At 40.7% G+C, this 14,058-nt stretch overlaps 2 protein-coding genes across 4 annotated transcripts in view; both read right to left on the bottom strand.

The window, feature by feature from the left end:
• The window catches only part of LOC132382508 (guanine nucleotide-binding protein subunit beta-5), an 85,725-nt gene extending 84,453 nt beyond the window's left edge, over window positions 1–1,272 (bottom strand). Inside the window, exons 1-2 of the mRNA XM_059952777.1 lie at window positions 1,140–1,272; window positions 570–718 (exon numbers count right to left, since the gene is read on the bottom strand). Of these exons, the coding sequence (XP_059808760.1) occupies window positions 570–695 (126 nt within the window). The 5' untranslated portion in view covers window positions 696–718; window positions 1,140–1,272. The remainder of the gene's footprint in view (window positions 1–569; window positions 719–1,139) is intronic.
• Window positions 1,273–11,361: 10,089 nt separating this feature from the next.
• Window positions 11,362–14,058, bottom strand: part of LOC132382506 (unconventional myosin-Vc-like) — a 127,029-nt gene continuing 124,332 nt past the window's right edge. For 2 of the 3 annotated variants that reach the window (XM_059952773.1, XM_059952775.1), the window contains one exon: window positions 11,363–13,220. In XM_059952773.1, the coding sequence (XP_059808756.1) occupies window positions 13,068–13,220 (153 nt within the window). In that variant the 3' untranslated portion in view covers window positions 11,363–13,067. Of the gene's footprint in view, window positions 13,221–14,058 lie in introns of all 3 variants that reach the window. The other variant, XM_059952774.1, reaches the window with a different exon arrangement.

The raw sequence follows: 14,058 nt of genomic DNA, 5'->3' as shown, positions 1-14,058 counted from the left end.
ATGGGGTTGGCACAGGGTAGCAGCTGAGGGTTGAACAGGCTTCCTGATTGGACTTCTTATGTTCTCCGGAATCCTGGTTTATGGTCTAGTGGCGTGAACGAACTGTGTTTTGCCCGGGCAATCCGGTTCCTATGGTTTTCTATATTAGGATTCATTCTGCCAAGTGCATTCCAAACCCCAAAAGACCAATGTGGAAACGAATTTCTGGAGTACATTTGACATTTGGACAACAGTAACGTCAGTGGAAGGACCTTTCACCCTATTCCAATTTAAGGGCGGAATGAAATAGAATAAGTACCTGGAAGCTTATCCCGACGTTTTGATTCATAAAGCTAGCAGGTGCATGATAGGCAGAATGGCAACTTTCCATGTGGCATGGTTGTTAACAGAACTTCCGAATCGTGTCAGGGACCCGACCTAACCCCATGCAGGGAGGAGAGGGAATTCCCACGGAGTCATTTACGACCTTTATATACCGGCGGGGTGTTGGGATGGAGTGAGTTTAGGTCCAACACCCGTTATCTCGCAAAGTGCCAGCGCCGGCCACACTCGCCCTAAAGGTGTCCTACCATTTCGACGCACAGCGAGCAGACGTTGATCGGCTCGTCTTTGATGTATAGGTTCCGCAACGGACCGACTTCTTGACATTTTTCACAGGGTCCATAGACAGCGGCGGCAAAGGTCTGGTCGCACATCTCCCGGGATGCAGAACCTCAGGCTGGGAACACAGAAAGGAGACGGCAAATCAGCGGAGCGGGAGACAGCAGATGGTCATTTGGTCAACAACACAATCCACTTGAACGCGCATAACAAACACATATCGCTCGACTTTGATATGTGCGCGTTTACACCGAATCACGTTCCATTAAAACGATTCTAGTATTCTCATTACAATGCTCTACATTCTATAATTTGAGCTCCCGACAGCTTATAAATGTGCTTTAATCGCGCACAGAACGCCATTTGGACTAGCGGCTCTAGTCATAAAGCAACAGGTAGCAATATCAATAAGCTTTAGCAATTAGTTAGCCTTCTCCCTGAACATTTACATGACTTGGGGGGTTAATTCCGAATAATTAATAAGGTGTGCGGGAGTGAGACGCTTATAAATGGGATCGTTTGAACATGGTCGCACATACCTTGCACTGGGTCGGACGCGAAGAGAGCTTCGGTAAAATGGAGAACGCGAGAAGCAGTTCCAGTCTATAGGACAGTCCGAAATCCCTTTAAGAGATTACAGGTCATCTGAGACTTTCTGCTCAGCTCCTCAACACAGAACCTTATATTGGCTGGAACCTCTCGTTTTAGAGTGGAAGGTGCAGGATCCTCCGACAGGAAACTGACCGCTCTTTCCACATTTGCACGGTATATTTCATCTATAAACATCGTTTTCCCGCTTCAGTTCAGTAGCTTGATTCGGCGGTTTGCATAACGCGCCCCACAACCCGAAAGGCATACAGGTGAGTAGTTAACTGTGGAATGTGCCTATGGGCGGGTGGTTATATAATCTGTGGGAGATAACGAGACTGTGGGGAGAACGGGCAGAAGGGAAAATTGCTGTGGAATGGGATTGCTTAGAGGGAGCATTAACTCGACGGACCGAGTGGCCTCATTCTATGCCCTTCTTTTCCAGTCCTGAAGAAGGGTCTGGGGAGAACCTTCGACTGTTTATTCCGCTTCATAGATGCAGAGTTCCTTCAGCATTTTGTATGTGTTGCTCTGGATTTCTACCATCTACAGAATGTCTTGTGCTTTCTATTCTACACTATAAAGGAAATAGGAAAAGAGTTCAGAATTAAGTCTTAACTGAGGTAGCTGCATGGACAGCAGGGACATAAAGTGTGTTAAAGGAAATATAAACCCACCTATATTTCGTGGGCTCTTAATGTCCTCCAGTACTGGGGAGAAATGGACGACGACGGTAACAAACCTGCGGATCAATATTGTCCCAACGTGCCCCACATTCTCAAACTTCGGGGACACCAGAAAATAAAAACACTGTAAAGATGGAAGAAAAAAGAAATACAATGTGGCCAGTGCATTGCATCTGAACGAAAAGAGGGTGGTGAATTCAAAAGCAAAATACTGCAGGTGTGGGAAATATGAAATAAAAAGATACTCAAAGCAATCATGGACAAAAACGGAATTTCTCAGAGGGTCAGGCAGCATCTGTGGATGGAACATTAACACCTCAGGTCTATGACCTGACATCAAAAAACTCCAAGTTCCAAGCCTGGTATCTGCCGTTATCAACATGTTTGTTGTTCTGTTTTCTATGTATTCACCCATATCCATCTCCAGGCCCACCTTTCATCACTTACTGATCCCTCTTTCACTGGGCTCCATCCTGCCTTTGGTCCTCTAGACTTTCATGCCTGCAACCTAGAGACAGTCATTCCCTCCCTTTTTGGCAGAATATTAAAATGTGTCTTGTTTCTAAATTTTCCCAATTCTAATAAAAAGGAATCAGCTCCACAGATGCCACGGACCTGCTGAGTTTTTCCAAATTTTCCTTTCCTTATTTTACACTACGGATAACAGAGACTTTACATTTTTACCTAAGCAATTTGAAGTTAGTTATTTAACATAAAGATTCTGAGGAAAAGTAATTTATATGAAGTGGTAACTGTTGCTTTTTACTGCGATGCTGATGACCTGAGGTGTACTTTCAGTATTTTATTACTGATGAGCATCCTTACTGGTAAGGAAGGGTAGGTGCTAAAATGTTTTCAAAAATGGGAGAGTCTTGAACAAGGAGACATTGTTGAAATGGATGTTTAAAACTGAGCTGTGTGGGAACCTCTTCTCTCAGAGGGTGGTGAATCTGTCCCAAAGAAGGTTGTGGAAGCTAGATCACTATTTAAGGAGGAGGTGGATACATTTTTCAGAGATCAGGGAGTTAAAGGCTGTGGGGAATTGGTATGGAGGAGGAGTGAGTCCTAAGCAAGTGAGCTATGATTGTAAGGAATGATGAGACAAGCCTGGGGGACCAGGCAGCCTAACCTGCTCCCTTTTTCTTTGTGGTCTTGGGTGTTAAGTAGGGGAGGATTAGTATTTGATTGAAGGGTCTTTGATATGAAGTAAAGTGCACAGACTGAGCTCTTGGGCAAATATTCTGTTAATTCTTTTTTAAAAAGCCAGAAATTTGCAATTAGAACAGGAAATGATAGAAATGCCCAACAAGTTAGGCAGTATCTGCAGAATGAGTAAGAGTTTGTGTTTCATTTCTGATGAAGGGTGTTCATCCTAAGACATGAACTCTATTTTCCCTTCTGTGAACACTGCCTACACCTGCTTTCATGTTTAATATTAACACTTCACGGAAAAAAGGTGCTAGGAACACGTGAAAAGGCAGAGTATTCCAAATGTGCTGCACGTAGTCATTTTGCTTTAATACATCCATCTGACAGAGCCTCAACACTGAAACCACAGTCTTAAGCTATTTCAAATCCCTTGTGTCAAGGGCTTTGAAAGATTTAAAATGGATTAAAGTAAGTCACACCTAAATGACCTAAAGTTCATAAGGTAGGATAAATTATTTTACTGCAGACTGGGAAATGTCACCAAGTATGGAACAGTTTTGATCAGACATTAAAAATATTTATTTACAATTGCCAGACTTTGATTCAGATATTTAAATAATTTGAGCAAATGTTACGATTAACTTTTGAGTATAAATACTGCAGAATTCAGAAAAGAGAACTAACTACCCTTGCCGGGGTCAGACTCGAACACACTACTGGTTTATCCTCATTTGTGGCAATGAAGTCCATTGCCATTTTGGACCAATAGGTTTGATCAAATTAGTAGCCATGTACAGAGGTTCCCATGTTTTAAACACAACAACAGACAATTACATTTTGGAAACTAATCCATGCATCGCATCTCAACTTTTATTGGCTTACAAGGTGAAGAATCAATTCAGGTACTTGATTCCCTCATGGGATAATGGAAAGACTGTCTCCTGGAAAGGGCCAACTGTTTGGTTGCAATGCAGGCGAGCTACTGTTTTGCCTATTTAATAGTTAACACAAAGCATTATATTTGAAATACAGTGAATGCATTAAGGTGTTTTGACATCATCCATACATTGCAAGTTCCTTCTTTGGTGATCCTGAAGGACTCAGGAGGACAAAATGTATGAATCTGTGCTGTACAGCCTTTGAAACTGTTGCTCAACACTGATACCTGTCATCTAATTATAAATAAACACACAAGCATTTGGGACATTAAGTCTGGGATTAAAGCATGAATCTGTTACGAAACATAAGCCAGGCTACTTCCGCTCTCAGAAGGTGTTTAGAGACTCAATTTTTGATGGACTAGTCACCCAAAGTTTCTCGTAACCTTGGCTTCATCACATTTGAGAATCAGAATGGTTAGCAAGCTCTGGGAAGGAGAAATAGTCCCCATGAAAAAGATCTAGATTGGTTAAGGGAATGTGAAAAATAATGTCAGGTGTGGTGGAGTCAATAGTTACACCTCCCAGAAGGAAGGCCTTTCGCTCAGCTTGGCAACGTCAACCAAAGTGTCTTCTTGAGCTGGTCCTGTTTGTAACTGTCCAAATGTCTGATAAATGTTGCAATTATACCTACCTGTACTACTTCTTCTGGCAATTCATTCTATGCAGTAAACCTTCATCCTCGGTGTGAAAAGCTTGCCTCTTTCACATTTCATCTTAATGAGACCAAAACCATACAGTGTTGCAGCTGTGAAGTCACCTGCGGTTTTATCAAATCTTCCATACATTTTCACTATAGCTCTTGTAATAATGAAAAGCATACCACTAACATTCCTAATTACTTGTATACCTGCAGGATAACTGTTTGTTTAGCAGATCGCCAGATCCATTTTATAATGATTCTGTAGTTTCACTTGATGTAAATAACTATTTGCTTTTATATTCTTCCTCCCAAGGTAGATCAACACAACACCCATTTCCCCACATGGGAAATTGTAATACTGTACTGAGTTTTTTGAAGAGGTGACCAAGACAGTTGATGAAGGCAGGACAGTAGACATTGTCTACATAAACTTTACCAAATCTTTTGACAAGGTTCTGCATAGTATACCATTCAGAAGGTGAGATCACATGGGACCTAGGGGGAGCTAGCCAGTTTGATTAAAGTTTGGCTCAGTGGCTGGAGTCATGAAGGGTTGGTTTTCAGTTTGGAGGCTTGTGACCAGTGGTGTGCTGCAGGTATTGATGCCAGTTCACTACGTTCTCCCAATGACTGTTTAGGTCTCCTCTAGGTGCTCTGGTTTCCTCCCACAGTCCAAAGATGTGCCGGTTAGTAGGTTAATTGGTTATTGTAAACTGTCCCGTGATTTGGCTAGGGTTAAATCGGGGGTTGCTGGACTCAAAGGGCCTGAAGGGCCTACTCTGTGCTGTATCTCTCTAAATAAAATTTATTTTCTAAAGGGCGAGCTGATGCATTTTGGGAAGTTAAACCAAGCAGGACATAGCGAATGACAGGGTCCTGGGGAGCGTGGCAGCACGTGGTAACTTTGGGGTCAAGTGTAGAGTTCTCCGAAAGTGGCTGCACAAGCATCCAAGTCAGTAAAGAAGGCACGGGGCATGCTTGCTTTCATGGGAGTGGGCAATGACTACAAGAATTGGAACATTACTTTACAACTGTACAAGATTTTGGCGAGTATATGCCTGGAATACAGTGTCCATTCAAGTCACCTTACTGCAGGTAGGATTCAAAGGATGTTGACTAGTCTGGATATCTTGAGCAATCAGCAGAGGCTGCAGAGCCTAGGACTTTTTTCCCTGGGTTGAAGGGGTGCTATAGAGGTTTGTGAAATCATGAAGGGTATAAATAAGATGGATTTCCACAGTTACTTAAAGTTGTGTGACATTGTAAACAGTGTAGAGAACATTCACTTGGCTAATGTCTATGATGAAGAGGTTGATATATGGAGGTTTAGCAGGTTGGCCTTTACTGGTTGGAGTATTACAAGTGACCTGACCTTATTCAAACATGCAAGCTGATTGGATAGATGAATGTTTCCCCTAATGGTACATTTTTAACTAGGTACCATTGTTTCAGAATAAGGGAGTTGCCTACTTTAGACTAAGATAAGAAGCATTTTTCCTTTCAGAGAACAGTGCACTTTTGGAATTCTGTCTCCAGAAAGAAGTGGAGGAGAAACTGTTGAATATATTCAAAGCAAAAATCAAATTAAGTTTAAAATACAAGAAAGTACAGGGAGGGAAGGGGAAAACTCAGGCCAGGATTGTATCAGATTGATCTTATTGAGTGATAGAAATGTTCAACTATCTTGTGCTTCCTATGTTTTGTTTGTAATTTAAGGATGCATTTCTGGAGAAAAGATTGCATTTCTACAATAGATTTTTATTCTAGTTTTTCTTTCTTGTATCGAGTCATAGAATAGTACAACACAGAAACAGGTCCAGGCCGAACCATTTAAACTGTCTAGTCCCATTGATCTTCACCTGGACCATAGTCATCCATATCCCTCCCATGCATGCACCTATCCAAACTTCTCTTAGATGTTGAAATCGACCCCACATCCATCACAGCTGCTGTCAGCTTGTTCCACACTCTTACCACCTTCTGAGTGAAGTAGTTTCCCCTCAAGATTCCCTTAAACATTTCACCTTTCACCCTTAATCCATGACCTCTTGTTGTAATGCCACCCAAACTCAGTGGATATGTATCCCTCATAATTGTCTGTACCTCTGTCAAATCTCCCCTCAATCATTTACATTCTGGGGAATAAAGTTCTAACCTATTCAATCTTTCCTTATAACTCAGGTCTTCCAGTCCTGGCAACATCCTTATATATTTTCTCTGTATTCTTTCAGTCTTATTTACATCTTTCCTGTAGGTAGGCGACCAAAACTGCAACAATACTCCAAATTAGACCTCACAAACTTCTTATAAAACTTCACATAACATCCCAACTCCTGTACTTGGTACTTTGATCTATGAAGGCCAATGTGCCAAAAGTTTTCCTATTGACCCTGTCTACTTGAGACGTCACTTTCATTGAATTATGGACCTGTATTCCTAGATCCATTGGTTCTATTGCACTCCTCAGTGCCCTTCCACTCACTCTGTAAGAACTACCATGGTTGGTCCTCCCAAAGTGCAACACCTCACGCTTAAACCCTTCCCGCTTTATCTCATCTAAAACAATGGAACCGCAGAATATTGAGCTGTTAGTCCTGCCCCTTGTGCAACCAGGTCTCACAAATGGCTACAATATCATAATCCCATGTGTTGATCCATGGCCTGAACTCATCTGCCTTTCCCAGAATAATTCTTGCATTGAAATATGTGCAACTCAGAACATTAGTTTACTGTGCTCTACATTTTGCTTCCTGACTTTGTCTGAGGTCTTAACAACATTTCTCTCCACAACCACTCAACTATCTCTTCCAGCACTTTGGTTCACATCCCTCTGCAACTCTAATTTAGCCCCTGTGTAGTGCTAGCAAACCTTCCCACTAGGATATCCATTCTCCTCCAGTTTGGGTGCAAAATGACTCTTCAGTGGAGGTCCCACCTTCCCTGGAAGAGAGCCCAATGATCCAAAAATCTGAAGCTCTCCCTCCCACACAAACTCCTTAGCCACGTGTTAAACTGTATGATTTTCCTATTTCTGGCCTTTACTAGCACGTGGAACTAATTTATGTTCAATTTGTTTTTCTTGTAAATGTTGTGTCTCTAAAGCTACACGTCTGTGATGCTGCTGAATGTAAAGTTCATCATTGCAGCTGTGCATACGGTGCTTGTGTATAGGACAATGTGATTTTGACTTTGGAGAGTTGTACACTTAAGGAATATACTGCCATCTAGTGTATCAGAAAGTTTACATATTTTCATTAATTTTGTGCAAAGGCTACAAAGGTTTAAAGCACAGACAAAACAAAAATGAAAAAGCTGATTGAAGATGTGATTTACTTACTGTCCACTGGCATTTAGGGCAGCAGCATGAAGGTCTTGCTCCTCTGGCAGTGTTCAGGGCTTCCCTCATGATGTCAGTAGCTTGCTCTTGGTTTTCAATACAGTCAATCATGCAAGTCCCGGGTGGAGACTCAGGAATACTGTTGCACTCAGGTGTAGAAGGATTCTTGGTTGCTGTTTCTGTAACAGTTTTTTTTGACCAGTCAGGGTTGTTGGCCCTGAGCTGAACCCCAAACCTGGAGGACCAGTGGATCACTCTCTATCCTTTGACTCATTTGGCATGGGTGACCCTACCAAGAGTCAAAGCACAAGGCCCCAACTCCAGCTAACATAGCTCTCCGGAGTATTGAGGCACACAAGCCTCCAAACCATGATGAGGTTTTGGCCCTCTTGGAGGGATGAAGAGCTGAATAAGGATCAAAGAGGAGGTATCAAATTGTCTTCTGGCTTCATAGTCTTGGAATGTTAAGAGATAATTTAGAACTGAACTTACGTAACACATAAACAGTTCAAATATTGGAAGTAGCACACACAAAATGCTGGTGGAATGCAGCAGGCCAGGCAGCATTTATAGGAACCCCTATAGATGCTGCCTGGCCTGCTGCGTTCCACCAGCATTTTGCATGTGTTGCTTGAATTTCCAGCATCTGCAGACTTCCTCGTATTTGTGTTTTCAAATATTGGAAGTGTTTTGTCCTGCAATGGAAAACAACCATAGGTCCTCCCTGGGTTGTGAACACCCTGTAGATATGAATGAGCATTTTGGAGACTGGTGGGATGGATGGAGATGGGTTTGCAAAACTGCTTCTGGGTAAGTAAGGGGCATTTCATATGAATTCTCTCCCCAACAACACCCCAGCAAGCCTCAATGATCCGTTAAGTTGAGGAGAGCTGGAAATACTGATCAAATTCAGTCACTCGCCCAGTCTGGCGGCCACTTTTCCCGAGTGACACCACTGTCTCCCTCACACTGTTGTTGCTCATTTCTGACGTGAAGTTTTCAGGGACAGATCCCTGTTGTAATCTGGGGACTGACTGTACTGTAGTAATGTCAAATTTCTGGTTTATCTATCTAATACTTGCATCAGAAATTGTTCTTAGGAATACTGAACAGAAGAAATGTTCGCCAGCACATACACAAATTCACTGCACACAGAGGGTTGACATATCCTTATCTTGTACTGGCCAATTTTCAGATACCTTAATAATTTCTTTACACATTTACAGTTTCTCAGTTACTTCAGATCTGCATCTATTTAGTCATTAACACCAAGTTTTGCATTAATTAGCACCAGTAGAAACTCAGTTTAACAGAAGAATGTTTTTAATTAAAGTCAGGTTAATGCTGGGAATGGGAAAATTTTTTTATCTGCTGTCTGTATTTAAGAAAGAACCTGGAATCTATAAACACAAGAGATTCTGCAGATGCTGGAAATCCTAACACACCTGAAATATTGGAGGAATTCATCAAGTCAGGCAGCACTTAATGGAAAGCAATAAAGAGCTAACAGTTTCGGGCCGAGATCCTTCATCAGAACTGCCTAGTTTCTTTCCCTAGATGCTGCCTGATCTGTTGATTCTGTGTGTGTTACTCTGGATTCAAGAAGCTTATATTGAGCAAATTTCTACATTGTAGGGTTCACTAAGCACTTAAAAATTGTGTTACTATAGCACTGCAAAAAAAAACCAAATTGCTCACCAAGCTGTTTTACAAATAGCAATAAAATAATTAATGTAATACCTGTTGCAGTGGTGATGGCTAAGGGTCAAATGTTGGACAGAAATAAACAAGAGGTTCCTGTTCCTTTTCACACAAAGGGGTCTGAGACAGTAGACGAGATCTTGCTTTCAGCCACTCACTATGATCCCTCAGGACTGCGTGAAGTGTCAGTGCAGATTGTTCACTGGTATCCCTGCAGGGATACTTGGACAGCCTGACCTCTTGATGCAGGTTCAAGTTCACCACTGGCACCAGGGTGGCATTTAAAGTAACACAGCACAGCAGCCATAGATTTTATCAGCAGATTGATAGTAAATCACCATGTGAACTGAACAGGCATGTTACGTTTATGAAATGATTATGGGTTCTGTTCAGTATTAAACAATCTTGGGCAAGTACAGAAACTAACTAAATCATCAGCTTTATGTCCCTATTTGCAAACTGCTCCTGATACACTATTACCAATCTGTTTGCAGGTTTAGGAGGTTTAAATTATTGTGTTTTATAAAGCTAGGCAATGCCCAAGACACCACATGGGAGTAAATGCATGAACATTATTACGGCCAATAATTAACCTCCTTGTCTTAAAAGAAATCACATTTCATAATGTTATAGCATCATCTTTCATAATCATAATGAATATGTACATGATTGTTATAATAAAATATGCAGTGATGTTTTCTTAGTATCATGGAATCAGAGTCATACAGCAGAGAAATAGGCTTTTTTCACCTGCCACATCTGCACAGACCATGTCCTCACCTGTACCTATCCCGTTTTACAGCTTGCACTCCCCTTAACTTCAGCCACTACCTTAATTTCCTGCCACCCACCCACATTGGGGGTAATTCACAATGGCCAATTCACCTTCCCACGAGTACATCTTTGGCATATGGGAAGAAAACAGGGATTAACTCAGAAGGTCACGGGAAGATTGTACAAACCCTACACAGACAGCATCACAAGCCACAATCAAACCTAGTTCTCTGGCAGCTGTGCCATCCAGCTACAACGTGACAAAAATACCAACAAAATTAGACACCTCTGGTATTAGAGAGAGATCTATGATGATGGCTAAGTGTTTAAGTAGATCATTAAATACAACTGGTATCTATGTAACAACAACACACACAAAATGCTGGTGGAACACAGCAGGCCAGGCAGCATCTATAGGGAGAAGCACTGTCGACGTTTCGGGCCGAGACCCTTCGTCTTTATGTATTTATGCACATTTTATTCTATGTTTGTACTTCAACTATATTTTTCTATAATTCATTATTCTTTAGGGTGGCAGGGTGGAGACACATCTCTACCAAAGGAGGTGTAAGGCACTCCTTCCCCCAGGTCACCCTTGGGCAAGGTGTAGCACCTGCTTAGCCCTCCCGAATCACGGTCATGTGAAGCCATGGGAGCAGGTGGTGGATGGTCGTATGAGCAGCCGGTTCGTATCTCAAGTCCTGGTCACGCGGCCACTGACGCCAGGCAGACAACCTCTGAAGTGTATTGATAATGGCTAGGGTCACCCGTCTTGTAAAGACACTGTCCAGAAGAAGGTAATGGCAATTTGCCCAGAACCACCATGGTCGTGGACAGAGAAAAGAGTAAGAGTTTATGAGAAGATTAAAGACCGATATAAGACCATGATCGCCCAAGTCATACGACACAGCACATAATGATGGTGATTTACTCTTTATAATTGTTGAATATTGTGCTAATACACCACATAAATTTCTTAATGTAGAAACGTATGGTGAATAAAGCTGATCCTTGATTTGATTTCAAGGAAGTGACAAAAAAAATCAACTCCATTTCTCCAGGGTTATTCAGAATCTAGGGAAAACTAGATCTGGACCCAGTAGAGCATGTGACTGGTCTGGGAATTAAATGGATTTGAAAATGCACACTTTGAATCTTCTTCCACAATTCAGAACTCTCTTAACTTATAGCTGGTCAACAAATAGATAATCATTTGATAGCAAGGTAATTGAATCAGGAGAGGAAACTGGTTGAACACCTTGCACTTGAACAATCCAGGTTGGAGAATAACACTGATTCACGTGACAGAGAGAAATCAACTGCCTTTAGGGATCCCTTTTATGTAGTATGGAATTAGTTGTATGTACAGTATGACTCTAATGGCACCTGACCATGCTTCTTGGTTCAAAGATCAGGGCTGTATTGGGCTTTGCCAATGTTAACTAGCTCAGTGCTTTGTTCAGATCAGGGCGATTCAATTGGTATTACTGTAGGCATCTTCTACACTTCAACAACAACAGATATGCAGTGTTATAAATTTCTTTTAATGATTTTTTTTTTAAATATCTTCCAGACAGGTAATGAAACATGAGGTTCTGGATTAGGTTTGGATTTGGATTGACTGTGGTTCAGTCTGGTCTTAACTTCATACCCAAACACACCCAGAGTGGTCATAGAGTCATAGAAGAGTACAGTACAAAAACAGGCCCTTCAGCGGTTTGACCAGAGAGGATGAAACCCCTTTAATGAGTTGTGAGCAGACTGCAGAAAATGCTATCTTCCAAGGGGCACAATAGACACCATTTTCTCTTAAATTTAATTTTTTTAAAATGGTAACATAGTCACTAAGTGAAATTTTCCTTACAATTTTACAATATGCCCTGCAATTTCACACAGTAATAAGATATTATTGCACAACATTTTAACTTTGCATTTTTGGACATTGCTCATGGTATAAAGGTTAAAACACATTCTGTACATAGAAATCCAAAATGTGAAGAACAGATGCACTCTGCGATGTTCCTGTTCTTTTTTATTCTAAACATGTATCCATATTCTGTGCATATATTAAAATCACCCTAGAAACTGTACAGGTTTTAAAATCTCCAGTGCATGGTTGTTGGTAAAATAATTTTGTAATCAATATTATGAGGACTGTGACTGAAACAGTCAGAAATTTGGGCTACAGGCGAATTCAATATTATGTGGTCAGACAGAATAGTGAACTGACACAAACATCAGATCATTATTCAGCGATAAAGCAGGTCTGAGTGGAAAAATGACCATCTCTTGCTCCTCTCTCTTATGTAAACATTTCTACTTGCTTTCGTCTTTAAGATAACAACAAAGCCATTAGCAATTATTGTTTTACAGTTACATGGTATTTAAAAAAGTTAAATACTATACTTCTGAAGGCAGCCAATTCAAACTGAAGGTTTCACATTTTATAAAAAATAGATTGCGCTTTAAAAAAACTTGCACATTGTGGAAGTGTTCTTAGAGTCAAATATATCATACATTTTGGCAGGTCACAAGGAGAAAAGATATCCAATTTCCATAATTTGGACTATCAATCATTGTCTTAAATAATCAATTGCAACGTAACTCATCTTCATTCTCAAGTACCATAATATTCTATACAGTTACATGCTTCAAATCCTAGTAAGGAAGTTTAATTTTAAACTGTTGGGTATCTGGATTGTTTCCAGAGCTTGAGAAGATGGATTGAAAGGGAAAGTCACTTGGAATTGGTATTTGGCATCAACTATTAGTGTTGAACCATCTCCACGATTGTTGAGTTGTGACTGAAAGAAAACAAGAACAGTGAATTTTATTTTAACAGTTTTACAAATTTTCAAGTGTTCACTTGACTGTCTTTTCACTTTTTCTTTCCCAGAAAGTTCCATTTGTGATAAAACCAATTCATTCACTCATAACTACTTAGAAAAGAATTTTTAAAATTCAATTTTCAAGTTAAAGTTTATTGTCATCTGACTGTACATATATACAGCAAAAACAAACCAAATTTCCTCCAGACCACAGTGCACTCACAATACAAATATCAAACACAACACATGAAACAAAATATTACTTGAAATGGGTTATTAAAATACATGTATCATTCTTATCTAACTTTGCAAAATTCACCCACAATATTCTGAAGCATATTAATTTTAACAAGTCAGACGGTCTTTAATACATCATACATTTACTACCTTGTTGAAAACATTGTTCATAATTATCTTTCATAAGACCATGTGTTTAGGAGCAAAATTAGCCCATATGGTCCATCATGGCTAATTTTTCTCTCAGCACAATTCTCCTGCCTTCTCCCAATATCCCTTCATGCCCTGACCAATCAAGAATCTATCAATTATACATAAAGACTTGGGCTCCACAGCTGCCTGTGGCAAAGAATTTTACAGATTCACCACTCCCTGGCTAAAGAAATCCCTTCTCTTCTCCGTTCTAAAAGGACACCTCTCTATTCTGAAGCTGATTCCTCTGGTCAAGACTCTCCCACCATAGGAAACACCCTCCCCACATCTGCTCCATTAAGGCCTTTCACCATTTAAATGGTTTCAATGAGGTCACCCCTCATTCTTCTGGATTCCAGTAAGTACAGGCCCAGAGCCTTCAATG

The sequence above is a fragment of the Hypanus sabinus genome, chromosome 28 (genome assembly GCF_030144855.1).
Source record: "Hypanus sabinus isolate sHypSab1 chromosome 28, sHypSab1.hap1, whole genome shotgun sequence".
Taxonomy (NCBI): Eukaryota; Metazoa; Chordata; class Chondrichthyes; order Myliobatiformes; family Dasyatidae; genus Hypanus; species Hypanus sabinus.
The sequence above is the reverse complement of the archived record's forward strand: the minus strand, read 5'-3'. Positions and strand labels throughout refer to the sequence as shown.